The 26,839-nt window shown below is 42.1% G+C and overlaps 1 protein-coding gene and 1 long non-coding RNA gene across 3 annotated transcripts in view; one reads left to right on the top strand and one right to left on the bottom strand.

Annotated features, from left to right (window-relative positions):
- The window catches only part of grid2 (glutamate receptor, ionotropic, delta 2), a 978,162-nt gene that overhangs the window by 685,977 nt on the left and 265,346 nt on the right, over positions 1–26,839 (top strand). Inside the window, exons 5-7 of one of the 2 annotated variants that reach the window (XM_072583857.1) lie at positions 6,405–6,458; positions 20,140–20,313; positions 26,479–26,640. In XM_072583857.1, coding sequence (XP_072439958.1) covers positions 6,405–6,458; positions 20,140–20,313; positions 26,479–26,640 — 390 coding nt within the window. The remainder of the gene's footprint in view (positions 1–6,404; positions 6,459–20,139; positions 20,314–26,478; positions 26,641–26,839) is intronic. The other variant, XM_072583858.1, reaches the window with a different exon arrangement.
- On the bottom strand, positions 4,842–16,396 carry LOC140485587 (uncharacterized). Its single transcript, XR_011962390.1, has 3 exons — positions 16,191–16,396; positions 12,544–12,663; positions 4,842–5,092 (listed from the first exon to the last, which is right to left on the bottom strand). It is a non-coding gene; the product is annotated as an uncharacterized lncRNA (long non-coding RNA).

Raw genomic sequence — 26,839 nt, 5'->3', positions numbered from 1 at the left:
TCCCATTGCTCCCCATCTCTGGCTGCCAGCATTCAACCATTAGAAGCACAAAGTTTCAAGAATTTAATCTAGCTGCCCATTTTACTTTATTCACTCGTGAGACGTGGCTGTTGCTAACTGGACGAGCATTTATTGCCCATCCCAAGATGACCTTGAGAAGGTGGGGTGAGCTGTCTTCTTGAACCGCTGCAGCACATGTGCTGTTGGTAGATCTACAATGCTCTTAGGGAGGGAATTCCAGGATTTTGACCCAATGACAGTGAAGGAATGGCTATTTATTTGCAAGTCAGGAAGCCGAGGGGAACCTGCAGGGACTGGTGTTACCATGAACCTGCTGTCCCTGTCCTTCTAAATAGGCAGATAAGAAGATTCACAGGAGTATTAATGAAAACTTGCCATTAAGATAGACCAGGTCTCCTAGCATAGCTCCTAGTCAAAGACTTAGACCACATACTGCCTTTTACTTGGTGCCTAACCCCTCTCCCACTTTCTCTCTCACACACACACACACACACACAAATGCACATACACACAAACACACACATACCCCTACACACTCACACACCCCACTACAGAGACACACACACCCCTACCCCTAAACAACTACACCCCTACACACACACACACACGCACATCTACAAACACACACTCACTCCTACACACACCCTCACCCCTACACACACAGACACACACACCTACACACATACACACAGACACCCTGACACATGCACACACAAGCACATGCACACACACTCCTACACACACACAAACACACACCCCTACATGCAAACACAAACCTACACACATCCCTACACCCACACACACACGCACCCCTACGTCCAAACACACACCCACACCATACACACACACATTCACACATCCCTACACACACAGAACCCTACACACACAACCCTACACATTCACACACCCCCAAACACACACACCTATACATACACATACACATACCACCCTGCACACACCATGAGACACACACACCTACACACACACACACACTCACCCCTACACACATATACACACACAAACCCTGAAACACACACACACAACCACACACCCTTAAACACGCACAAGCACGCACGCACGCGCGCGCACACACACACACAAACGTTCACTAGATTCCATCTGTAGCACTACACATGGCAGCTTCGTAAACTGGAGAAAGTTCAGCCCAGTAAGAATGAAATAGATTTGGAGTTGAATCACCTTTTTACAAATGTAAATCGCAATGTTAGACACAGAAAGATAGTCTGTCTGAAATGCATGAAATAATTTCAGAGGTAAAGGTCTCATTCATCACGAACCAGCTGTCAGTTTGGACAGCATTACATCCTCAACCAGCGATCGATTTGTTCAGTAAATACTCCAGGGTGAAGTCACGTTGAACACTAAATGTTTTTGGATGCAATAAAAACTTGTACTGAATTGCAGTACAGGCACAATTGGTTAGTTGTCATGTTTTTTGCTGTTCTCATCTTAACAGCTGAAGTGGAGCAACAGAGCCAGAAGAGGCCATTGAGCCCTTTGAGACTCTTCTGCTATACATGGCTGATCAATATCATAACTCCATCTGTATAACATATACTTTGGATACAAAGTCGTAATATCATTAATCAAGTTAACACCTATTGCTTTTTGTGAGCGTAAGTTCCAGATTTTCATTAATCCTTCCCTGATGACATATTTCCGCAGACATGCAGGTTAGATGGATTGGCCATGCTAAATTGTCCCTAGTGTCTAAGAATGTGCAGGGTAGGTGGATGAGTCATAGTTACCGCAGGGTTATGGGGATATGATGGCAGAGTGGTTCTGGGTGGGCTGCTCTTTGGAGCGTTAATGCAGACTTGAAGGGCTGAACGGCCTCTATCTGCACTGTAGGGATTCCGTGAGTCCATGATTTCCAAACTTTCTGCCAACTGGGTGTCCATTTTAGTCTTTGTTCCAGACTCTCTCATGGGCAAAAATGGTTTCTTGCTATCTAGCAACCAGTCAATTCACTTGAAAACACTAAGAGAAAATATCAAATTGTCTCTTAACCTTTTAGATTCCAGGAAATGCAAAAGCCCAGGGCTGGATTTTACATGCGCCACCAGAGAGGTTTTTGGTGGTTATGGTGGTGGCAAAGGAGGGGGCGTTGGGGGCGAAATAAAATGGTCAAGTTGGTAGCCCATTACACACCCACCTATCCCTGAGATGGTGTGCACTGAAATTTTCAGCTCACCCTCCATGTTTAAATGAATAATGCAGGAATACATTGAGCTTGCTAAGAAGTCAATTTACATCATTATTGCACTACCCCTGCCTTAACACAGTTGGCTTGAGCAAGCAGGCAAGAATTGGTAGCCAATTTTGTTTTGAATTTTTTCAAAGTGTGGGACAGAAAATGGGGTCCTGTTTTCAGCAACTGGCTTTTGCAATTAGAAAATAGTACCCCCTCTTCCTTTCTCCCTACTTGGATTTTAACACTTGCCCCTCCTGCCCCCCCCCCTTATTCCACTTCCCAAGCAGTTCAACTGCTCCCTGCCCATTGTCACCCTCAGTGTGACTTACTGTGATGCATTGGGTACTCCATCCTGGGACTGCTTTCAGTCCTGGCAGCATCCACTACCAAGCTCCTGACACTGCCAGGCAGCCAGATAAGATGGCAGGTCCAGAGGGTGGCACTATATCTCACTGATGGATAGAGGTTCTGCTCTGTGCCAGTGTAGCCCACCCACAGCATGTTGTGGCTGTAGGGCAGGCTCATGCTGGTGAGCAGTCCATCCCCCCGTGTTCCCATCTCAGTAAAACTCTTCCCTGAGTTTGTAAAATTAATCCGAGTGATCTGATGTTTGGACTCAGTAGGATTCTGGCAAATCTTCATTGCACTCCTCAGTTTTATCTGCCTGTTCATAATTCCTAAATAGAACTCATTTCCTTCTCCATGTCCTTGGCACTGATGTGGACCATCGTGACCAGATGTTTCCCCTTCCACTGCAAATTGCTATCTAGCCTGAGCAGATGTCTCAAACTCTGGCAATGGACAAGCAACACAGACGCCTGGACTGTCACAGTCAGCTGATAAGTACAGGCTCAATCACCTACTTGTAAAACATTTATAGGGTGTTCTGCTATAGCTTGCGTTTCATTGACACAAATTCATTTTAACATGATTGGTGAATTGAGGACAGTGTTTCTAAAGTGCAAACTCTTAAAACGTGTGTTGGCTGTAACATGATTACATCGTCAGCACTTTCAGTGCTGATCCTATTGCATAACTTTCGATAAAACAGGGTTACACACGAATACACCCATCATGTTATAGAAGAACTGCCCGTACATCATTGACCTTTCTGATTATTTCTTGGATCTAACGAAGAACATAGATGGTATAGATTGTTGGAGGCTTTTTACCAGCATTGAAATGTAAATCCTAGGGGTCCTAAGTTTAAGGTAAGAGGGGGAAGTTTAAAGGAGTGTGAGAGGCAAATGTTTTCTGCCAGAGGTAGAAGCAGAAACAAAGCAACTTCCCAGAGGCATCTGGACAGATGCATGAATAGACAGAGCATGTCGGGATACTGACTGTGTCCAGGCAAGGGAATTTAAATTTAGAAGGGCATCAAGTGTCAGTGCAGGCTTGATGGGCCGAAGGACCTGTTCCTGTGCTGTGCTACTCTTTGGACTTCGTGTAACTTTCTTCCCTAAACCTCTTGGTCCATCTCCTACCCTGTCTCTCTTTAAAGTGCTCCTTAAAAGTCACCTCTTTGCCTTAACCTTTCATCACCCTGTTTTGTTACTTTCAGTTTGGGCTGTGTACCAGTTTTTGTCTGGTATTACTGCTAGGCTTTTTTGCTAGGAAACAGGTGCTTTATGAATATCAGTTATTGTTGTTAGACTAAGCAGTTGGATAGTAGGTAACCAGCTTGCATCCAGAGTTTGTCACAAGTTGAGTCCCTAAATATTGCAGATCGAACAGAGTTAACTGTGCAATGTATCAGGGAAACAAAGAAGGTGGTCAGTTGAGCCAATTTACTGTATGGCCAATGGGAAGCTGGCCATTGTATCTAGAGGATTAAAACACAATGATGCAGAGGTTATGCTGCAGTTATACCAAACCCAGGTTAAACCCCATTTGGAATACTATGAGCAGATCTAGACATCACATCTTAGGAAGGAGATATTGACCCTGGATGGAGTGCACGGACATTTACAAGAATGATACCTGGACTTCAGGTTCAAGGTATTACCAATAAAGAAAAACTATTTCCACTGGTTGGGGATTCTGAGAATTAGGGCCAGACAATTCAGGAGAGATGTTCAGAAGCATTTCTATACACAAAGGGTGGGAGACTTTTGGAACTCTCATCTACAAATGACAATGGATGCTGGATCCATTGTTAACTTTAAATCTGAAGTAGATAAATTTTTGTTAAGCAAAGATTTTAAGGAAAACTATAAAACAATGTTTCTGACCTTAGACTCTGTTAAAATGGTGAGCATTCGTTCACATTCTACATTCACTTAGAACTGTCAGCTTGAGTGAGGCTTTCAAATTCTAACAACAAGCTCAATTTATCTTGATGGGCTGAAAGGCCATTTTCTGTGCCGTGGACCTCTCTGACTCTCTAGTAGCTCAGTGTCAAAACTGGGGCAAAGTTTAATCTGCCTTTTTAAAGTTCATGATCAATTTAAGGCAACAGTGAGGAAAGCTCACTCAACTAAACATTGAATACATTCATTATTGCATGAAGCTAAACACATAAACTAAGATTAGAATGTAATCTGATGCTGACAAGCAAATATTGAGAGTAACAATGCATTTTATTAATAGTCTGAGAGTGCCAAAGAACAAAGCATCTTTCACAGAAACTGGAGCTTCTCTTTCTAGTCTGGTATTCGTGTAGCAGAAAGCTCATTTCCTCAGTATAAAGGCAATATTCAAATGAAATAAATAAGTGTCCTCTTGTATGGCTCACTTAGGGATGCACCATGTACATTGTGCAGCATGATACTTTTCACTGGACTGGCTTATCGGATGTAGAGCTGTCAGGTTCTTGTGAGGCCACAGCTGATATAAATGGCCACCAACTCTCCATTTCTATAAAGGAGGTAAAAGAACAATAATGTTTTTCAAGATCAGAACGTTTCTTTTCAACTCAAAAATCAGCATTTTTCTCCCAATGCAGATGCTGCCAGACCTGCTGAGTTTCTCCAGCACTTTCTGCTTTTGTTTCAGATTTCCAGCAGCCGCAGTATTCCGCTTATAATAAACAAGAGGTTGGTAGTGCAGTTGAAATGTGCCTGGAAGTGTGGTGAAGGCATTCAAGACGGCACAAGACAATTATTTCATGGAAACAACATGCAGTGTTACGGGGAAAGGGCAGGAGCCAAAATGCTGAAAGTGCTGGCACGTACATGATTGGCCAAATGGTGTTTTTCTGCACCATAACAATTTTGAGATTGGGTGATGTGAAGTAAAAATAGAATGGGAATTAAAAGTAGAAAGTGCTGGAAAAACTCAGCAGGTCTGGCATCACCTGCAGAGAGAGAAAAATGGTTCACATTTCAACTCCATTTCAACTTCAGAGTTGGAGAGGTTTGGGAAAAGTGATGTGCTTTCTGCTATTTAGAAAAGGCAGGATGAGGGATAAGTAGAGGAGAAGGTAAAGGAACCCCAGGGGAGACAGCACAGGGGAAATAGAATGGGACGAGGTTTGTGTGTAATGTGAACAGCATACAGAGCAATGGGACCAAATGGCCTGCTTGTGCTTTACATTCTTGGGATGTTTTGCAATCCAAATAGTGCTATATAAATGCAAGTTGTTGCTGAAATGCATGAGTATTTCCATAGCCCATTGGTCATGATTTTCAATCCAATGAAATGATTTCACAAATGGGAACTTGAGAGAAGGAATTTCTCAGGGTTAGAATCCCTTTGAAGAGCGCACTGTTACAACAGAGGAGAAGAATGTTTAGCCAAACATGTCACACATAGTATTTCTGCTGTGATTTTTGGAAGTAGGGCTATTTAAACAGTTTCTTTTTCTTCAATTTTCAATGAAGTCTAAATAAAAGTGCCCTCCGTTCAGCTCTTACAGTAAGTCAGCTGGCTTTTGAGTTGGAATGCCTTCAGTAGTGTTTTAAAATAAAAATGAACTGTCAAAGATCAAGATGAAATAAAAACAGCAAAATACTGAAGACTGTATTTTCACAGAGCCAATTTATAAAGGGCTCTTTTTTTTAAGAAGATAAACATTTTGAATGGAAGACGGGCGAAAATTTCCGAGTGTTGTTATGGAAATAAAACACTGAGGCACCACAGTGGGCCTTCCAGCTCGGTCCGCATGTATCAAATGGCATTTCTATGGAATGACTGTATGAGTGACAGACTGATCCTTTCCACTTCACAGGTCGTTGACTCCAATCTAGTGGCTTTTGACTGTCACTGGATCTTCATAAATGAGGTAATTGTTCATGTGTGGGGGGAATGAAGCAAAATTCGACCGGAGTTTTGCCAAGTAGCAATAGATATTATAATTACCTTTTTTATCCCAGCAGTGCAAAAGCTATGAATATGTGAGGAGCCCTGGGCCTCCATTGCTTACTAACAATGCATGTTATCTGATGCAAAGTTAAAGGGACAGCATGGAATCTGGCAGATACAAAGAGACTGGGGGGGTTGGGAGTATATCATATACTCCTTGGGTGAGGTGACTGGTTGCAGCAGCATGCTGAGTGTCCCTAGTCCACCCTACCACCTGGGAGGGTCTGCTGGTGGGTCCCTTGTTTGGAATACAGGCCCTGCTTTTGTTAGCCCGATGAATATGTCGCAGCAGTGATACACAGCTTCATTCACACTTTGGTTCCTTGGCAAAACTTCTCGTCGTCTGGAACCTGTCATTAGAAAGCACTTTGTCTGTTCGGGGTGAGTCACTTCTTGTTTTGAAGAGGCACTGCCATTTTTTTTTGATCAGCACTCAGCTATTAAAAAGCAAACATACATGGTCTATAAGGAGCCAGGTTTACCACACAGCTGCCTGACGATGAGGTCAACTATTATTAAGTGGTCAACTATTATTAAGAATAAATGTGATATTAAGGTGAATATAGAAGGCTTGACAATCTCTAATTAACTATTCCACTTTATAGCCTGAGAAAATTGAAAAGAGCTGTGGAACCAATTCTGCAGACTTCCAATGTGAATTTCTTCCTCCTAATTCCGGTTTCACCACTGTAACCCATCAAGAGCAATGCAATGTGTTACCGTGCACTGTAACGAATGCCTCCACTTGGTTAAAAATAGTTAGGCTAGTCAATGGTTCAGTCTGCCAGCTGTGCCAAGTGGTTGGTCAAGTTATCACCAATATTCTCCCCCTACCCCACCTACCCCCACCCTCCTCCAACACGGTTTCTCCATGTCGGCTATTCCACGCTCGGGGCTTCTATGTGTGCCTGGGGCAGTGTCCTTCAATGAGCCAACACTGTGCAGCTTGTGTCCATATCTCTCCGACTGCTGGTTCAGGTACAGGACACCTATCTGTGGGATGGGAATGTGGCACTCCTGCACTCGGGGAACATAACTAAAAATGAAGCATTTTATTTTAAAAAGGTGAAACTTAGTTGTTGACATTTGTGCTAATAAAAATTATTCCTGCCAAATTGATTATTTTCAGAACACAGAGACTGGCAGGAATTTTTAGCATACCACTGCTAACTGTATTCTTACCAGACACTACTGACAGAAAAAGTTCAGATTACATTTTCTGACAATGTTACAATATCTATGGATATCCCCATTAACTTTCTGTTGGTTACTGAAAGTGGCAATTACTGTAACAAAGTACAGATGGGAAACTGCTTTGAATGTTAGTCTCATTCCTTTTGCATCCCATATACAGCTAACCCACCTAAGGTACTTACAATAGGTATGACATTTTCCTGGAGGTTTGACCACCGACATTTCAAGTACAACCGCCTTACTCAGACAAGTGCCTAATTTCTTCCCTAACCTCTTCCCTCAATCTCCAAAGGTCTTTTTTTATTCAGAAATAATGAAGAGAAGTATTGAAAGAAAACTTGAAAAGAAAGACTTTCTAATATCTTCATGTGTTTTCTTTGACTGGTGCTTTTAAAAGTGGCAAAAGATTAATTTTCCACCACGGATAGTCCACGATAATTCTGGATGATTGAGATCCTTAAACCTTCACTATCCACTCAGACTTCAAAGGGAAGACTTTGTTAAGTACCCTGTGGTAATCTGAGAAATCTAGAATGTGTATCTGCCTTTTAATCTTTATCATTGAATCCTGGTCTGCATCGTTCTCATAACAATATAAATCAGAATTTGGCTATTAAGCCCCTCTGTTCTGTTCTACCACTCAATGACATCAAGGTTGATCTGTAAACTAACTACCAACTCGTCATAACTATACATCCCTTAACTGCCCTTTTAAAATCCAAAAAAATCTCTTGAAATTACAATTTACCCCTCTATGTTCCAAGGGATACAAATCTGGTTAATGTAATGCCTCCTCATAATTTAACACATCGTGCCCTGGGGATGTTCTGGTGAAGCATGTTGCATTTCTCCCAAAACCAATGAACCTTCCTAAGAGGCAGATTAAAGATAACTTAACCTTTCTATCTCAACCGTGTAAAAGTTCCATGATTTGCTTTTTTATGCGGACTGACATAGGTAATTAACAACGAGGGACTTCTTCAATTCATTACTTCAAATAAGCACAATGCATATAATCAGGTATGTGGATTACCAGACAATGGGGCCGCAAATTCACAGTCCTAGCTGATTCAAGAGCATTCAGGGTTCATTTATCTCAGTAACTTCTTCAAATTCATTCCTGGAATCTGGAGATATTGGTTAGGCCAGCATTTATTGCCCATCCTGAACTGTGCTGGATGGGGTGAGCTTTATTTATAGAATCCTACAATGTGGAAGCAGGCCATTTGGTCAACACAGACCATCTGAAAAGCATCCCACCCAGATCCCTCCCCCCCCCTTGCCCCCCTCCAATCTTTGAAACCCTGCATTTCCCATGGCCAATCCACCTAACCTGCATATCTTTAGACTGTGGGAGGAAATTGGAGCAATCAAAGGAAATCCACACAGACACGGGGAAAATGTGCAAACTCCACACAGACAGTTGCCTGAGGCTGGAATCGAACCTGGGTCCCTGGCGCTGTGAGGCAGCAGTGCTAACCACTGAGCCACTGTGCCAGTGTTTCTGCTTGAACCACTGTAACTTATGTGGTCTCTATGCAGCCAGAGTGCTGTTAGAGAGGGAGTTCCAGAATTCTGACCCAGCACTAATGAAGGAACAGTGATGTTCTAAGAAAGGATAGCATTTGGCTTGGAAGAGAACTTGCAGATGGTGATGTCTCCATGCATCTGCTGCCCTTGCCCTTCTAGCTGACAGATTTCACAGGTTTAGATGTTGTTGAAGGAACATTAGCAAGTTTCTGCAGAACATCCTGTAGATGGAACACACTGCCGCCACTGTGCATCAGTGATGAGGAATGTGTTGATTGGTGACTGACTTGCACCCAACTCCATTTTAGCTACAGGCCAGGAATTTCCTCATGTTACTGCACATTCCCAGCAAACCAATGGAGATGACTGTGGAATGCAGTGATAATAATTCCCATCATCACGCATTACTTAAACAATAAATTTGTTTTCCTCAGCATCCCAATTCCAAGGTGTTCTTTGCCTCCCATTAATTTGATTTCCTTGCATTGATCAATTCAACCACATTCAGCCAACACAATAACCTGGGATGTCTAAATGCAAAGGCTTCCTGCAAATGAAAGGAAGTGGCTATCTATTCTGGTCAGTCATATTCCTAAACGTTTCATCTCACGGCCTTCCGCCACATCCTCCACCATCATCACAACAGTCTTTGGGCACTTAGCTCAACCATCTCACTATCTGAAAGGGTAATTTCAAACCTTGATTCCCACTTTAGTCCAGGTGAGACTAGATTTCTTTTTTTAAACATTGATTCATGCATGCATGAGAATTGCCTGTATTAAGGATGGCACATAACTGAATCTTTTCTGGAAAATACATGGTTTATGCTATTTTACAGATAAAAATCTTCTAATCAACTATCTTGACAGCTAAATATTTCCAACCAAAGGTTTATACATTTACTTATCCATATCTCTACCCAACAGCATTCATATAGTTGACATTCCACATTGGAAACGAACATACTTGGTTATATTATCCATGTCTTCTCACTCTAGGTATGATGTGGAGGTGCCACTGTTGGACTGGGATGGATAAAGTTAAAAATTACACAATACCAGGTTATAGTCCAACAGGTTTATTTGGAAGCACTGGCTTTTGGAGCACTGCTCCTTCATCAGGTCTTTCGCTATAAAATCGAGGTCTTATGGTCCTACTCCACAGCTACCTGATGAAGGAGCAATGCTCCAAAAGCAAGTGCAAATAAACTTGTTGGACTATAACCTGATATTGTGTGATTTTTAATTTTGTCCACTTATATACTCCACATGTGATTATCAGAAAACCTAAACAGTCCCTTTTACACTTTCACTCTCCTATCTCATCAATTAGTCAGTGGAGACAGAGTTACCTGAATGGATTAATCTTCACCATCAGTCAAGAAACCATTTTTCACCATCTCCGGTACTTTTAGAAATGGTCAACAAACATTTTTTGACGAAACAAACTGGAACTCACTTTAAAGGGGCAACTTACCACAGATGATGGAATCTGTCCTGAAAAGAGTAAATGCTGGAGGTCACAGCGGGTCAGGCAGCATCCATGGATGTGATCTCTAACATTTGTTGTTTTCAAAACTCACTTTTAATGTCCCTGTGATTATGATCCTGGGCTTTACAACATTCATTGACCCTGCGAATAAAACATCTCTCTTTCCTTGTTATCAAAAGTTGCACTTTTGCATATTTTTGGTGGACAATTCGCTTCCCCGTTTTTCAGCTAAGCTCAACCTCAATTTTTCAACCCAGCAATGCACATTCAATACAGCTTGTTGCTGTAAGTCAATGTGTGGGAGTGAGTACATGAAATGGATTGTGTAATAAGAAATTGTGCAGGAGTTTAAGACATGATGGCACAAAACTGTAGCCTGGTCAAAGAGCACGAGCGAGGAGCTGAATTGGAATCTCTGTCAGAAAGACTGAATTGCAAAGCTGCTTTCAAAATAACATTCTGTGAACCTGTCAAACGCCTGTGCTGCAGTGAGGGAATTTATTGTTCTTGAAAAACTAGTGCAAGAATTCAAGGAGGAGGAAGTCACCCTGAAGAAGGTGTCGAAGAGGAAACACACCATCAGAACAGGGATCAGCCATTGGACTGATCTTGTAAAGCATGTACCAGAATGGGGCCTCAGAAATTGTCAAAATGTGGTCAGAAATGCAATGTGTATATATGTACATTCAAGGCACCCAATCAAATCCTGAGTCCAGCAAAGATTTCACACCAACAGCTCGCTGGTGTAGTTGATCATGGAAGGAAGCTGTTCCATGTTGTGGTAGAATGCCAAGCTCACTCAGAGGCTACAAAAAACACTCAGTGCCAAAACGATCAGATTCCTACAATTCATTGTCACAAAGCAGCAACGAGCAAGTACCCATTCAGTCCATCAGCAACATGGACCGAATATCTGTGGGTTTCGATACGTACAGTGCAAATGTTCAGACACTGCTCACCAAAAGGACATGGGAAGAAGGGATTCCTAGTGATCCTGACCTGCATGGATGACAGTACACATTCAAACTCTGCAGTATTTTCAAATATAAAACCATGCTGAATGTCAAGTTCCCTGTAAACAATTCTGCACAAGTCCATCATGTGATGGTGAGTATGAAGTGAAGGTATGGATCAATAGTGCGCAGTATCACTGTCCTCATGGTCTACACAATGAAAACAAGATTTGAATGTGAGACGTTATTTAGATCCCATCTTATTGATGAAAACAAGACCTGCCTGTGAAGAAGTAGCACTCACATTGTGGCTAAAAAAGCAGGCCTAATGTCGGTCACTTCAGACATGTCCCTCAACAAGCCATTTAAGCGAAATGTTCACACTGAATGCAATAGGTGGATGGTTGTTGAAGAATCCTGACTCATGATCTTTGGGCCATAAATTCAAACCTCGGGGTCAAAATTATACTGCTGACCATTTCTTGCACCTGAACCCCATTGATACCCATGAAACCACTTCAATGTCTGTGAACCTAGAAAGATGGGAATTGTTTGTCAAGATCTCAAACATCTGCAATTCACTATTGCTTGCTCGTAGTGCAAGAACATACCTTGGTCCATGGAATCTCATCTAGAGAGATGGGTAAGTGGCTTCAATACATTTAAAGTTGCATTTGCAGCTGAACAGGGACTCTCACATACACATGATAGTCAGAACTGAACATATATATTGACCAACATGAGAACATATTTACAATGAATTTACAATGAATTTACAATGTACACCAATGCGACCGGTATGCTCTTAGAAAGTATTCTTCTTTCTCTCCCTCTCACCAGAAAGTACTTCTTCCTGCACTGCTGGGTGTTCCTCTGAAATGTGAAGACCTCATCTTTCTGGGTAGTGACTTCAGATCAGGCTGGCAAGGTCTGGAGGCATGGAGTAGTCTGGCAGTGCTGGAGAAAAAAGATGTCATTCCATAACAATAAGACATTGGAGCAAATATTAGGCCATTCAGCCTATTAAATCTGCTCTACCATTCATTCATGGCTGATAACTTTCTCAACCTCATTTTCCTGTTTTCTGTCCATAACCCTTGATCCCCTTGATACTCAAGAACCTATCTATCTCAGTCTTAAATATACTCAATGCCCTGGCCTCCACTGCCTTCTGTGGCAGTGAATTCAATAGATTCCCCACTCTCTGGCTGAAGAAGTTTTTCCTTATCTCCATTCTAAAAGGTCTTCCCTTTACTCTAAGGCTGTGCCGTTGGGTCCTAGTCTCTCCTACCAATGGAAACGTCTTCCCAACATCCACTCTGTCCAGGCCACTCAATATTCTGTGTGTTTCAATTAGATCTCCCCTCATCCTTCTAAACTCCATCAAGTATAAACCCAGAGTCCTCAAATGTTCCTCCTGTGTTAAGCCTTTCATTCCTGGGACCATTCTCATGAACCTCTTCTGAACACACTCCAAGGCCAGTACATCTTTCCTGAGATATGGAGCCCAACACTGCACATAATACTCCAAATGTGGCCTGAGCAGAGGCTTATAAAGTCTCAGAAGTACATCCCTGCTTTTATATGCAAATCCTCTCAAAATAAATGCCATCATTGCATTTGCCTTCCTAACTACTGACTCAACCTACAAGTTTGCCTTGAGAGAATCCCAGACTAGAACTCCCACGTCTCTTTATACTTCAGACTTCTGATATTTTCTCCCCATATAGAAAATAATCCATGCTTCTATCCTTCCTACCAAAGTGCATGACCTGACACTTTCCCACATTGTACTCCATCTGCTCTTCTTTGCCCACTCTCCTAACCTATCCAAATCCTTCTGCAGCCTCCCTACCTCCTCAATGCTTTGCATCATCTGCAAACTTAGCCAGAGTGCCCTCAGTTCCTTCACCTCAATCGTTAATCTGTGAAGTGAAAAGTTGTGGTCCCAACACTGAGCCTTGCAGAACACCACTTGTCACCAGCTGCCATCCTGAGAAGGACCCTTTCATCCCCACTCTCTGCTTTCTGCCAGACAGCCAAGCTTCTATCCATGCTAGCATCTTGCCTCTAACACCATGGGCCCCCATCATACTCAGTGGCCTCATGTGTGGCACCTTGTCAAAGTCTTGAAGTCCAGGTAGATAATATCCATTGGTTCTCTTTGATCTAACCTGTCCGTTACTTCCTCCGAGAATTCTAATACATTTGTCAAACATGACCTCCCCTTGATGAAACCAAGCTGACTTTGCCCTATTTTACCATACACTTCCAGAATTCAGAAATCTCAAGCTTCACAATGGATTCCAGGATCATACCCACAACCGAGGTTAGGCTAGTTAGTCTGTAATTTTCCGTCTTTTGTCTTATTCCCTTTTTAAGCAGGGGTGTTACGTTAGCGATTTTCCAGTCCTCTGGGACCCTCGCTGATTTGAACAATTCCTGAATGATCACGACTAATGCCTCCACTACCTCTTGAGCTATCTCCCTTAGAACTCTGGGGTATAATCCATCTTGTCCAGGTGCTTTATCCACAATCAGGCCATTCCTCTGTCCCACCCTGTCCTCTGTGACCTCAGGGACTTTCTCCATAAACTGAAGCACCAATTCCCCTTGTCTACCTTCACATCTCCAAGCTGACCCGCACGCACACACACAAACACACACATGCGCAAAACCCATGTACACACACATACAACACACACAATGCACATACATATAGCCACTACACACAAAGCACACACTACACACACACACACAATACACACAATACACACCATACACAACATGCACATTACACACACAACACACAGACTACACACATAACACACACAATACACGCACTGATGCACATACACATAGACTATACACAGAGATCCACACATGCACACACATTCACATTCATAAGCTTGATGTTTAAGTCACATCTGTTTCTGCACAGATTTATGAAACTTTCAAAACATAACATATGCTGCAATCTCCAATGGTCATGAGTTCCAGGAGACTCCAAGACAAACCCTGAAGGGTTGCAAACCCTGAGGTGAATACTTCTCTTCCAAGGAAAGGGTTGGGCTAGAGACAGCTGACCCTAAGGACAGGAGGAGGTTGCTCAGTCTCTCCATTCTTTCACTGAGATCATCTGCAGCCTCACTCCATCCACCGTCCCTGACTACATATCACTCAATACCTTGACTAGTAGAATTTTTTTTTGTAGGGGACAGTTCCACATTCCCACCACCTTTGTAGTTTCCTACGTTCTCAGCCAAAATACATGGATCTGACATTGCATTTATGGCTCATAGCGTCATAGAGATGTATAGCATAGAAACAGGCCCTTCGGTCCAACTCGCCCATGCCGACCAGATAGCCTAAATTTATCTAATCCCATTTAACAGCACTTAGCCCATATCCCTCTAAACCCTTCCTATTCATGTACGCATCCAGATGTCTTTTAAATATTGTAATTGTACCAGCCTCCACCACTTCCTCTGGGAGCTCGTTCCATACACAGTCATGGTCCACTTTGATGCAGTTGCTGGCATTTTTGTTTCTGAGTGACAGGGGACTGAGTTCAAGTCCCACTCAAAACCCAAGGCTGATATTCCAGCACAATGTTAAAGGATTGCTGCTCTGTCTTAGCTGGAATGCTTTAGATTGGATGTTTTAAACAAGGCTCTGTCTGCCTGAAATTGGAGATATAAAAGATCCCATGACAGGACTTTAGAATAAAAACAAGGGAGTTATCCCTGATGTCCAGCCCAATATTTGCCCTTCCATCCCACGTCACAAAAAGCTGATTTTCTGCTCAATATAACAGACTGAACGTTAGGTGCATCACTTTCGCTGCTCCCCTCAACAGAATGTTGCTTGGAAGCTGACTCACGAGAAAGATGGCTTCCCTGCAGCCATTTTACATTCACCAGCATGATAATAGTCTCAGGGTGAGACCCCTTCCCACATTGGGGTGGAGAGAGCCCTACGTTAGAAAGCTGCAGTGCACTCAGGTTGCCTGTTAGCTCTGCAGGCCCATGTTTGAGTGACTACAGCCTAAAACTTGAGGAAAAGGAGCCAGCTCAAGCCAGACTGAAGAAGAGACCAAGGTATCCCCAGGAAATAAAGGGAATTGGGGAAGGGGGTTTAAACTGGGGCAATATGGTGGGGGAGCGGCGCCTCCGATAAACACAGTGAGTCCTCAAAGGAGGTCCCCTTATTTTCTCAACAGGAACCTGCCCCATGAAAGTTGCCAGGCTGCACCACATGCCCTGGGCTTAGCCTCTACCATAGGTGAGGTAGCAATTGGGTATGAACGCAGCGATGGGTTAACCATTTAAGGCCTTAGATGAACCTGAAGTCAGGCAGTCCACTTGACACCTCCAGAGCCTTCCACAAGATAGGAGAGAGTCTGAAGGAGGTCGGCAGGCCAGGTGCTGCATTTCACAATCCCCATTCTTAAATTCACCAATCACTTAAAGCAACAAGCCCACCTTCAAAGAGCCAATCATCACATTGCTGCTTGTGGGAGTTTACTGAGGCTGGTTTAGTTGCTCAATGCCCTCCATGCCAACAGTTAAAATATTTCGATTCTCTGCTCAGTGGTCGTGAAAAAATGCAATGTAAATGCCGGTTTTTCTTTCTTTTCTCTTCTTTTGCTCAAGCTCCTTCACAAGCGGAAAATGCTTTTCTCGGTCTTAACAACCCCTTACAAGTTGTAAGAGCCTCGCCCCTTAACATGTATATTTCAGAGGATAAAAATGTACTTTCTTTGAGCACTTCCTGTAATCCAAGCCTCAGAGCCCTGCTATTATCCTGGTGAACTGCAATGCACTCCTTCCAAGGACAGTTGTGACATGTCCAGACAGAACCCGCGTGCACATTCTCCAGATGTGGCCAAAGCACAGCTGCCTCAGGGGGTGAGTGTGGAGACAACAAATGCAAAATAAATCCTTTCAACTCTCCACTTTAACAACCGCAGTAGAAAAAAAATCTCTCTCCAGAACTAATTAGATTTCAAGTATGTTAATTATTGCGAGAGACAATTTTGGCTATTTTACATTGAATCTCAACAAGGCACACGCAGTGTTGGGTGAAAAAGTAGCAGAAACTGCTTCATTTTGTGAAAATATAGGGCCTTATGTATAATTGAAATTAATTAATGCAACACTCTTTGCTATAAATCTCTTAGGTAAGAGCTGCACTTTGTAAAGCACTGATTCATTCAACATATTACAAACTGAGTTTGTATCATTGAAAACCGAAAGCACTGCGGATGCTGTAAATCAGGAACAAAAGCCGAAATTGCTGGTAACACTCAGCAGGTCTGGCAGCATGCTGAGCTTTTCCAACAATTCCTATTTTGGTTTCTGAGCTGGTATCCTGCTGTGTGAGGAGACTTTACTAATGAATAGGTTATTTCAATCTTCTTGAAAGCTGCAGACAGGTATTGGATGCAAATGCATCAACCCTTAATATTACATAGCATGATTACAGTCTGCAAGTCTCCAAGCGTTTAAGCATTTTGCCTTTGAAGGCCAAAAGCATATACGTCAGGCCTCTAGATTAAACCACATTCCCATGCCTGAGTCTCCGTATGCAATTATTAACACCTGTATTGCTCTCAGATGCAACTTTTCCAACCTTTATAATAGGCTCAGCCAAAATATCTCAGCTGGTGCCCTTTTATATATGTTTTATATATGTTAGTCCACATAATATAGAATATTTTCCTATCAAATTGTGTAGAGATGGTGTCCTATGACCTCTTCTGTCAGGCAGAAGATAGAGATGCCTGAGCACACGCACCAACAGGTTCAGGAACAGCTTCTTCCCTGCCATTATTAGACAGATGAATGGACTCCAGCCTCAAATAATGCTGATCTTGCCAACATTGATCTCACATAGTGCACACCTTGTGCAATGTAACCTGTGTGCCTCTGTTTAAGTCTTTTTCATCTGACATCCTTGCTTACAATGATCTGTCTGTACTGCTCATAAACAAAGCTTTTCACTGTACCTCGGTACACATGACAATAAAGCAATCAAACACATCTCTTGCACAAGTGGAACTTGAACTCGAAATACAAATTCTGTCTTCCTCTTGAGTCAGATACCCGTCTACACTGACAGGAAGTGATAGCAGGTGAAGCAGTTACCTTTACACTAGAATGTCACATGTCGTGATTTCATGTCATCATCTCAAAGGTATAGGCTTGTCTGGTCTGGGATCTATGCCATTATATAATACCCCTCCCTTTAAAATACAGGACTAATTAAGCAAAATGTAGACAATATATGGAATCAGCAGTATAGAAGGAGACCATTTGGCCCCTCCGAACTATTGCCACCTCTTTTGCAGAATTATCCAATTGGTCCCATTCATTTGCTCATTCCCCAGATCCCTGTAATAGAATAGAACTCAGATGCTTGAATTTTGCACACTGGAACTCCCAAGGTTTATGGATCACAAGTTGACTTCATGCTGGAGATTTCATTTGTCAGTTTGAAATTTTCCCTGTACCTTCTAGGGCTAAATTCCATCCTCCACTCTCTGAAATACTGGTTACGTTAAGCTGATTTAGATAAATAAGTTAGTAGTCTTATTAAAACAGTTTGATTAGATTAGATTCCCTACTGTGTGAAAACAAGCCCTTCGGCCCAACCAGTCCACACCGATCCACTGAAGAGTAACCCACCCAGACACATTTTCCTCTGACCAATGCACCTCGCACTATGGACAATGTAGCACGGTCAATTCACCTAACCTGCACATCTTTGGCCTGTGGGAGGAAACAGGAGCACCCCGAGGAAACCCACACAGACACGGGGAAAATGTGCAAACTCCACACAGAGAGTCACCAGAGGCTGGAATCGAACCTGGGATCCTAGTGCTATGAGGCTGCAGTGCTAACCACTGAGCCACCGTGCCATCCTGAAAACTTACTTATGTTCAGTTCAAGCAGGAACTTGGACAGTAACACTCAACTGGTGATAGCAAGTTTCCTGGTGAAGGACTTATGCCCAAAATGTCGATTCTCCTGCTCCTTGAATGCTGCCTGACCTGCTGTGCTTGTCCAGCAATACACTCTCGACTCTGATCTCCAGCATCTGCAGTCCTCACTTTCTCCTGGTTGATTTCAACCCTACTGTAGTCCTCACTTTCTCAACAGCAAGTTAGCGGCACAGTATACATTCTGTCTCATTTGTTTTGCTCCATTGAGGTCAATCAAGCTGTGTGGGCATCTGATTCCACATACTTGCCTGTCTTTCTGTGTCATCAATGTCAATTCCAAGCCAAGTTCTTGCTCATAGATTTTGCCACTTTTGAAATTGGTGAGCAATGGTAACATTTAGAGATTAGGGAATATTTCATTAATCTCAGCCTGGATTCCATTCTTCACCAATGTGACTGCAACTCAGTATCATCAAATTTAAAACTGGGCTGATACAAACCCACTGACATAGAGGTCAGGTAAGCTAATAACCCTTCGCACTCTCCTATTCCTCCCTAAGCAGAATGTGTTTCTCCAATCTGTCTTGCACCACTTTCTCTGGCTCCTGGCATTCCCTCATAATCAAGTTCATTGCATCAGGCAAGGTGTGAAATAGGGGGAACAGTTATTTGAACACAAGTCAAGCTGCAAGGTCAAGCTGGGGAGGAAAGGTAGAAGGAGCAATGCTTGAAAACGACACGTTCAGCTCACTCCAAACTGACTGGCAACAATGGCAGTGCATCATTTTACAGTTTGGAGATTGTTGGATTTAATTTTCCACAGGCACATAGGTGCTAGTTTGATGAGAAGATGACAACTCTTTACTTTAATAAAAAGAATGGCATTGTCTGTCTGTGTTTTGTTCTTTTTTTTTAATCACTCAACTGTTTTGTTGGAATAATTGAAAATGAGTTTTGCTTGAGAAAAGAAATCGCATGATAATTCTGCCGGGGATGTTTTTGTTTGCTTTTGTTACTTGTTGCTTGCCGAGCATCAGCATTGTCAATCCCTGAATGATGGACGTATTGGAGAGTGAAATGTTTTCTGTTCAGCAGCCAGTGTCAGCCTTAAGTACTCCCAGCTTAAGTGCTGTAAGGATCAAATGAAATGTAAACTCTGTTCCCCAGAGTGTGGGCTAAAGGTTTCTATCAAGCGGATGCGTCACTCAGATGCTAGCTTACAAATTGTAAGTATGGCTATTGAGCAGAAAGAATGCAGTTTTGCTGCATGGGATCAAACCTGTGCTACCTTATAATCTATGGTTACTTTATCTACCCGTTTTTGTGTTAAAGCTGCTGAATGGTCTACAGTTCCATTAACCAACTCCCAGCTGGTGATTTAATACAATAATGGTGGAGGAGTGTGATTTTTATAATGCAAAAAAAAGTGAAAGAAATAATGGCTTCATCGAAACACTTTTTACAAAGCTATTTTTGCAATTTCCCAGGAGTTAAGTGATGGCGATGTCCAGGAGTTGGTGAGGCGGTCAATCGGAAGGCTGACAATCATTCGGCAAACCTTTCCCTTGTCCTTAAACACCACTCACAGCTGTATACATGGGAAGCACAGAATCTCTCCATCACTGTGCGATCCCAATGACCCCTACAAGAATAACATGGAGGTAGGATTATTTCAATTCACCAGACATAACACATTCTAAAATTAAACATCTTGGTGCTAAGATATTCTGTTACTATGTGTGATGTTTTCATTGTTACTGTGCTGTTTTGTTATCTGAAACATCAAATATGTGTGTGTCTGTGTCTTGCACACACAGACACAATTGCACACGTTCACAAATACAGTTGCCTACGACTTCAATGCAGCAATTTGTGCCCACACCAACATTTCTATCACAGGCTGCTGCAGTGCTCCTGGGAGCTTCAATGGAAGCTGGAGGAGCACCACCTTACCTTCTGCTTGGGGACCTCGCCACCATCAGGACTCAACATTGAGTTTAACAATTTTAACAGCATAGACACCCCCTTCTGTGGTCATTATTCACCCCCGCATTCTAGGTCTTGTCATGAAGTGGATTACTTTCAGTACAGCCAACTAGTTTGGTGGCCTGGAATCCACAATTCCTTCGTCGGTTATCTATCCCCACCTAGACACTCACACTACCTCTTCCCACTCCATCATCAGCATAAATACCACCTCTTCCCGGCTGCTATCAGTTCCAAAGAAGGGTCACAGGACGCAAAATTTTAATTCTGCTCTCTCTCCGCAGATACTGACAGACCTGCTGAGTTTCTCCTGCAATTTCTGTTTTGGTTTGTTTAAAAAAGCATGTAGTCCAGATGCATTCATAGCCTACAAGAATCATAAATAACTAGACACAGCCACATCTACAGAGCTGGGCTGAGAGGTGGCAAATGGAGTTTAATGCGGACAAGTGTGAGGTGATTCACTTTGGTCGGAGTAACCAGAATGCAAAGTACTGGGCTAATGGTAAGATTCTTGGTAGTGTAGATGAGCAGAGAGATCTCGGTGTCCAGGTACACAGATCCTTGAAAGTTGCCACCCAGGTTGACAGGGTTGTTAAGAAGGCATACAGTGTTTTAGCTTTTATTAATAGAGGGATCGAGTTCTGGAACCATGAGGTTATGCTATAGCTGTACAAAACTCTAGTGCAGCTGCACTTGGAATATTGTGTACAGTTCTGGTCACCACATTATAAGAAGGATGAGGAAGCTTTGGAAAGGGTGCAGAGGAGATTTACTAGGATGTTGCCTGGTATGGAGGGGAGATCTTACAAGCAAAGGCTGAGGGACTTGAGGCTATTTTCGTTGGAGAGAAGAAAGTTGAAAGGTGACTTAATTGAGACATATAAGATAGTCAGAGGGTTAAATAGGGTGGACAGGGAGAGCCTTTTTCCAAGAATAGTGACGATGAGCACGAGGGGGCATAGCTTTAAATTGAGGGGTGATAGATATAGGACAGATGTCAGAGGTAGTTTCTTTACTCAGAGAGTAGTAAGGGTATGGAATGCTTTGCCTGCAACGGTAGTAGATTCGCCAACTTTAAGTGCATTTAAGTTGTCATTGGACAAGCATATGGATGTACACGGAATAGTATAGGTTAGATGGGCTTCAGATTGGTATGACTGGTTGGCGCAACATTGAGGGCCAAAGGGCATGTACTGTGCTGTAATGTTCTATGTTCTATGTACATCTATAATCAGATTGACTTATAATTAAGTGTATAATGACAGATTGTAAAGGAAGGCAGGATAAATGAAATTATTCTCCCAGGTGAGACCCTCACCCTCCAAAAGCAAAGATCAGGAAACCTCTATTAAATTATAATTTCCCATGTTTTTAAACAGAAATTGATATCGAACTTGCAATTTCCACAAACGCTCTCCCATGGGTGAGACTTTCCACTCAAAGCGCATTTATTCTGAGATCATTCCTATTATTTTATTCCATGGATGAATTATAATGGTTATATTGAGCTATAATGTGTGACTAAATTGTCAAATGACAATCATATGAGAGTGTGGACTGCACATCTGGCATGCATTGAGATGGCTTTTGTAATTCAAAATGAATGAACAAATAAAATCCCATGTTAAATGCATGAAATTTAAACTTTAAAGGTGTCACGCTGAAACAATTCTCTCCACTTCTAAAACAGCCTCGAATTCTTTTCACTCTCCAAAAATCTGTTAGTTAACCTGTAACAACAACAACCTTCTTCAAATATAACAACATATCCCCAGCAAAATCTAGCATTGGCCACACAAAGAGATACTGAGATTGGAAATCCAACATTGGATCAAAGGGATGGGTGTTGTGGGATCTACATGAAAAGGAAGAGGTGGAGAGCTGGTGGAGCAATGGAAATTGAGACTGAAATTTGGAAGGTACTGAGAACCCTTAGGACTAGTCAAGGGTGACATATTACTAGCAATAAGATATACCTTTAGCATGACAAAGAGAAGCCTAGAATAGATAATGAGGCACCAGAAAGTATCAGTAAGCCACTCTAGAGCTAAACCAGTCAAGAAAATGCAGAAAGGAATGTTGGACTGATAGCAATGGAGAGATAAATGTATCAATTTGACTTGAACCCTGGTGGGTGTCTCTTTTTTTCAACTCTTTTGACTTGTTGTTAATTCAATCACTGGAAGTGGCATCATTGGCTGGGCCAGCAGTTGTTACCCAATGAATGGTGAGCTAACTTTCTGAACTGCCACAGTCCCTTTGCTGTCAGTGGACTTACAGTGTCATTAGGGAAGAAGTTCCAGAATTTTGACCCAGTGACGCTGATGGAATGGTGAAATGTTTCTAAATCACGATAAAGAGATGTTTGGAGAGGAACTTGAAGGTAATGGTGTCCCTATGCATCTTCTGCCCTCATCCTTTTAAATGGAAGTGGTCACGGGTTTGATTACTGCTGCCCAAGAGTACATAATGTTTCATCCAATTGAGATTCCCAACCAGAGAGCTATTACATTTTCACATTAGATTCCCTATAGTGTGGAAACAGGCCTTTGGCCCAACAAGTTCATACCGACCCTCCGAAGAGCAACCCACCCCTCTCTGACTAAAATGGGCCATTTAGCGTGGCCAATTCACCTGACCCGCACATCTTTGGACTGTGGGAGGAAACCGGAACATTTGGAGGAAACCCACGCAGACACAGGGAGAATGTGCAAACTCCACACAGACAGTTGCCTGAGGGGGGATTTGAACCCGGGTCTCTGGTGTTGTGAGGCAGCAGTGCTAACCACTGAGCCGCCATGCAGCCCTAGAACATCTTTAACATGGAACATCTGATTTTCAGCTTAATGTATCAGTAATCCTAGAAATTATCGATTTCCTTGGTATATATTTTGCAAAAAAAACAATTTTAAAAATTGTTACCTTCATGAATTCAAATAGATTGCGATTAACTTGAGGCATAAGGCTTAAAAGTTGTCACTGATTACCTCGTAACACAAGTTGTATTTTGTCAAGAAAACCCATGGCCTGTGCTTTTCCCCACTTTACCTGATCAACCTCCAATTTAAATTGTTTTGATATTCAATTTATTTTGAAAGAGCAATTATTCTCAAAATGAAATGTGATTGCTTCATGTAACTGACAAATAGTCATACATCAGCTTTCCAAACATGGATTATGAAAAATCCTACTGTTTTGAAAAAAAAACAGAGCTGCTACAGGTTGTCTTGGAAATAAAAAAGGATGCTATTAAAAGGTCATGGAAATGAAATTTAATTAGAATCACATTATTTACTATCAAACTCTAAAACTGTAATAAATGATGTGATTCTAATTAGAGACTGTGATATCAGTTACCTCCATCACGGAAAAAAAAAATTATAACATACACTTTATTTTCAAAGGAATGTTTAAGCTGCAGGATAGTTAATTAGATGCCACAGATCCAATACTTTATGAGCTGCAGTAATTCCAATTAATCTTCAGCACAGAGGAATAATGGTAGCAATTTGAGTCTCCAGTGAATATTTTAACTGACAGTATTCACTCGGTAAGACATCTACCTGCCAATGTTAAACGGAAGAAAGGTTAGATTGTTATAGTGGAGTGAACTACCCCCTACTGTTCCCTCACATCAGGATGTGCAGTTAGTTTGGCAGCACAGACTCTGACCAGTGAGGACAATTCAAACCTTAGAATGCAAGATTTATACAAACACAATTTTAATTGTCATCCATATTGAGCAACTTCTAAGACAAATTGGGATAATCTTTTTGGTACCTATGGTGTGTAAGTTCTGCAGGCCCCCATGAAAGGCATTATAATTCTCAGGATAAGGGCACAAATGTGCCCAATTTTGTTATCACATAATGATGCCTCTGGCATATTCATGGTCTGCTGATTTCCACACTCAGCTGCAATACTCTTCCAACATTTTTTTTTCTCCTTTCTCACCCTCCATAAAGGTTAACTTATCCAAACCTCATCAATTCTGCACTGTCCTCTGCTGCTTAAGTTGCTGCTCAAAGGCTATCTCTTTGACAAGTGACCTGCCTGATTGTCTCCTCTCTTATCACTCTTTAATTATTGCCTCATGACATTCCTGTCAGGCAGATGCTTTACTCCGTTAAAGGTTCACTTAACAAGCTAGCTGTTTGTTGCTGTGGGTAATCATTTTACAAAAGCGCACTTGTAACCACTAAGGTATCTATTTCTATAAAATATGTCATAGTCCGGGCACAATAAGATTGCATTGTAAGTAATCCATTTTGCTTCAAGCAACCTTTTTCATATTTTAGCCATTTTATTCGATGTGAACATTATTTACAAAAAGATTTTTAATGAAGCTTACCTAAAATCCTCTTCTACTCTGAATAGAAAATAAAAACATCTTCCTTAGAATTTCTGGAGCTCTTGATGTGATGACCCAACTAATTCTCCTTCTGCCATTCGGGTAGTCCCTGATAAAATGGGCGGCACGGTGGCACAGTGGTTAGCACTGCTGCCTCACAGCACCAGAGACCTGGGTTCAACTCCAATGTGTGTGGAGTTTGCACATTCTCCCCGTGTCTGCGTGGGTTTCCTCCGGGTCCTCTGGTTTCCTCCCACAGTCCAAAAATGTGCAGGTTAGGTGAATTGGCCATGCTAAATTGCCCATGGTGTTAGGTGAAGGGGTAAATCTAGGGGAATGGGTCTGGGTGGGTTGCACTTCGGTGGGTCGGTGTAGACTTGTTCGGCCGAAGGGCCTGTTTCCACACTGTAAGTAACCTAATCTAAAATAAAACTGGAGTGGTTCACTTGCCAAATAATCAATCTCAATGAATGAACCGACAAGACTCAGACATGTGATGAAGTAAACCAGTAGGGGAAGTCATAATTCCAAAATCCCAATTTCCACAATTTCTAACCATTCTGTCTCAAATTATTCACATGTTCTATCCCACAATACTTATTCTTTAAAAGTGACTAGTACTGCAAATGTCTCAGTAGTAGGATTGACAAGTAATCCACTTTTTCTTGCTTTAAATTGGCATCATAAGGACAGCAATAATAATCCAAGCCAGCTTGATGAAATGGTCAAATAATTCAACATCTGGTCTGCATTGTTTCCATTAGTCAGGATTTGGAGGTGCCGGTGTTGGACTGGGGTGGACAAAGTTAAAAATCACACAACACCAGGTTATAGTCCAACAGGTTTATTTGGAAGCACGAGCTTTCGGAGCACTGCTCCTTCATCAGGAGTTGGACTATAACCTGGTGTTGTGTGATTTTTAACTTTGTTTCCACGAGTAATGGAAAATTGAAACAGTTTTATATCAGCAAGGAAGCAGGACTCTCATAATGTCAATGTTTCTATGTCATTCAAAAGGATGCTAAAGACCTCAGTAGTCTAATTAGACCAGAGTTTGGAACAAGAAATGGGTGTAGTCTAATGGGTGCATTACTGACCCTGTTGAAAATGATCAGTAATTCTATGGTTTTTAAGAGCCAGCCTTGAGTTGGGTTCAAATGGATTCCTATATCATGACCCAATATAATCCATTTGTAAGTGTGTTACCTGTGAGTTATCCAGCAATTTGTGCTGAATTTATCCAAATATCTGGATTCTTTGCTTTGTATGATTTAGCATCTTTTCATTTTATTGTTTGTCATTGTTTTCAATAGCATCGAGTGTGACAAATTGCAATTTGACACATGACATGAATTATCTTTGAACTCCCCTGCACTGGTACTGATTGCCTGAGATCATTGTCCTTTTGCAGTTGTTTGACTAGATCATGTGGTTTTTGTTGCTTTGATTTGCAAAATGTTAATATTGAGGCTTGGAACATGCGCAGATTACCAACCTCTACATCTACGACACTGTGGTCCTTCTGGCAAATGCCTTTCACAAGAAGTTGGAGGATCGGAAATGGCACAGTATGGCCAGCTTGACATGCATCAGGAAGAACTCCAAGCCTTGGCAAGGTGGACACTCCATGTTAGAGACGATCAAGAAGGTATTGTCAGATGCTGCACAAACAAAGCTTATCGTTGTCATTTTGTGACATTCAGTACAAAGAGTTTAATTTCGATTTATTTACAAGATGTGCGTATTGCTGGCTGGGCCAGCATTTATTGCCCATCTCTAATTGTTCAGAGAGCAGACAAGAGTCAACCACATTGCTGTGGGTCTGGACTCCTGTATAGGCCAGGTCA

The sequence above is a fragment of the Chiloscyllium punctatum genome, chromosome 14 (assembly GCF_047496795.1).
Source record: "Chiloscyllium punctatum isolate Juve2018m chromosome 14, sChiPun1.3, whole genome shotgun sequence".
Lineage (NCBI taxonomy): Eukaryota > Metazoa > Chordata > Chondrichthyes > Orectolobiformes > Hemiscylliidae > Chiloscyllium > Chiloscyllium punctatum.
This window is presented reverse-complemented; position numbering and strand designations above follow the sequence as displayed.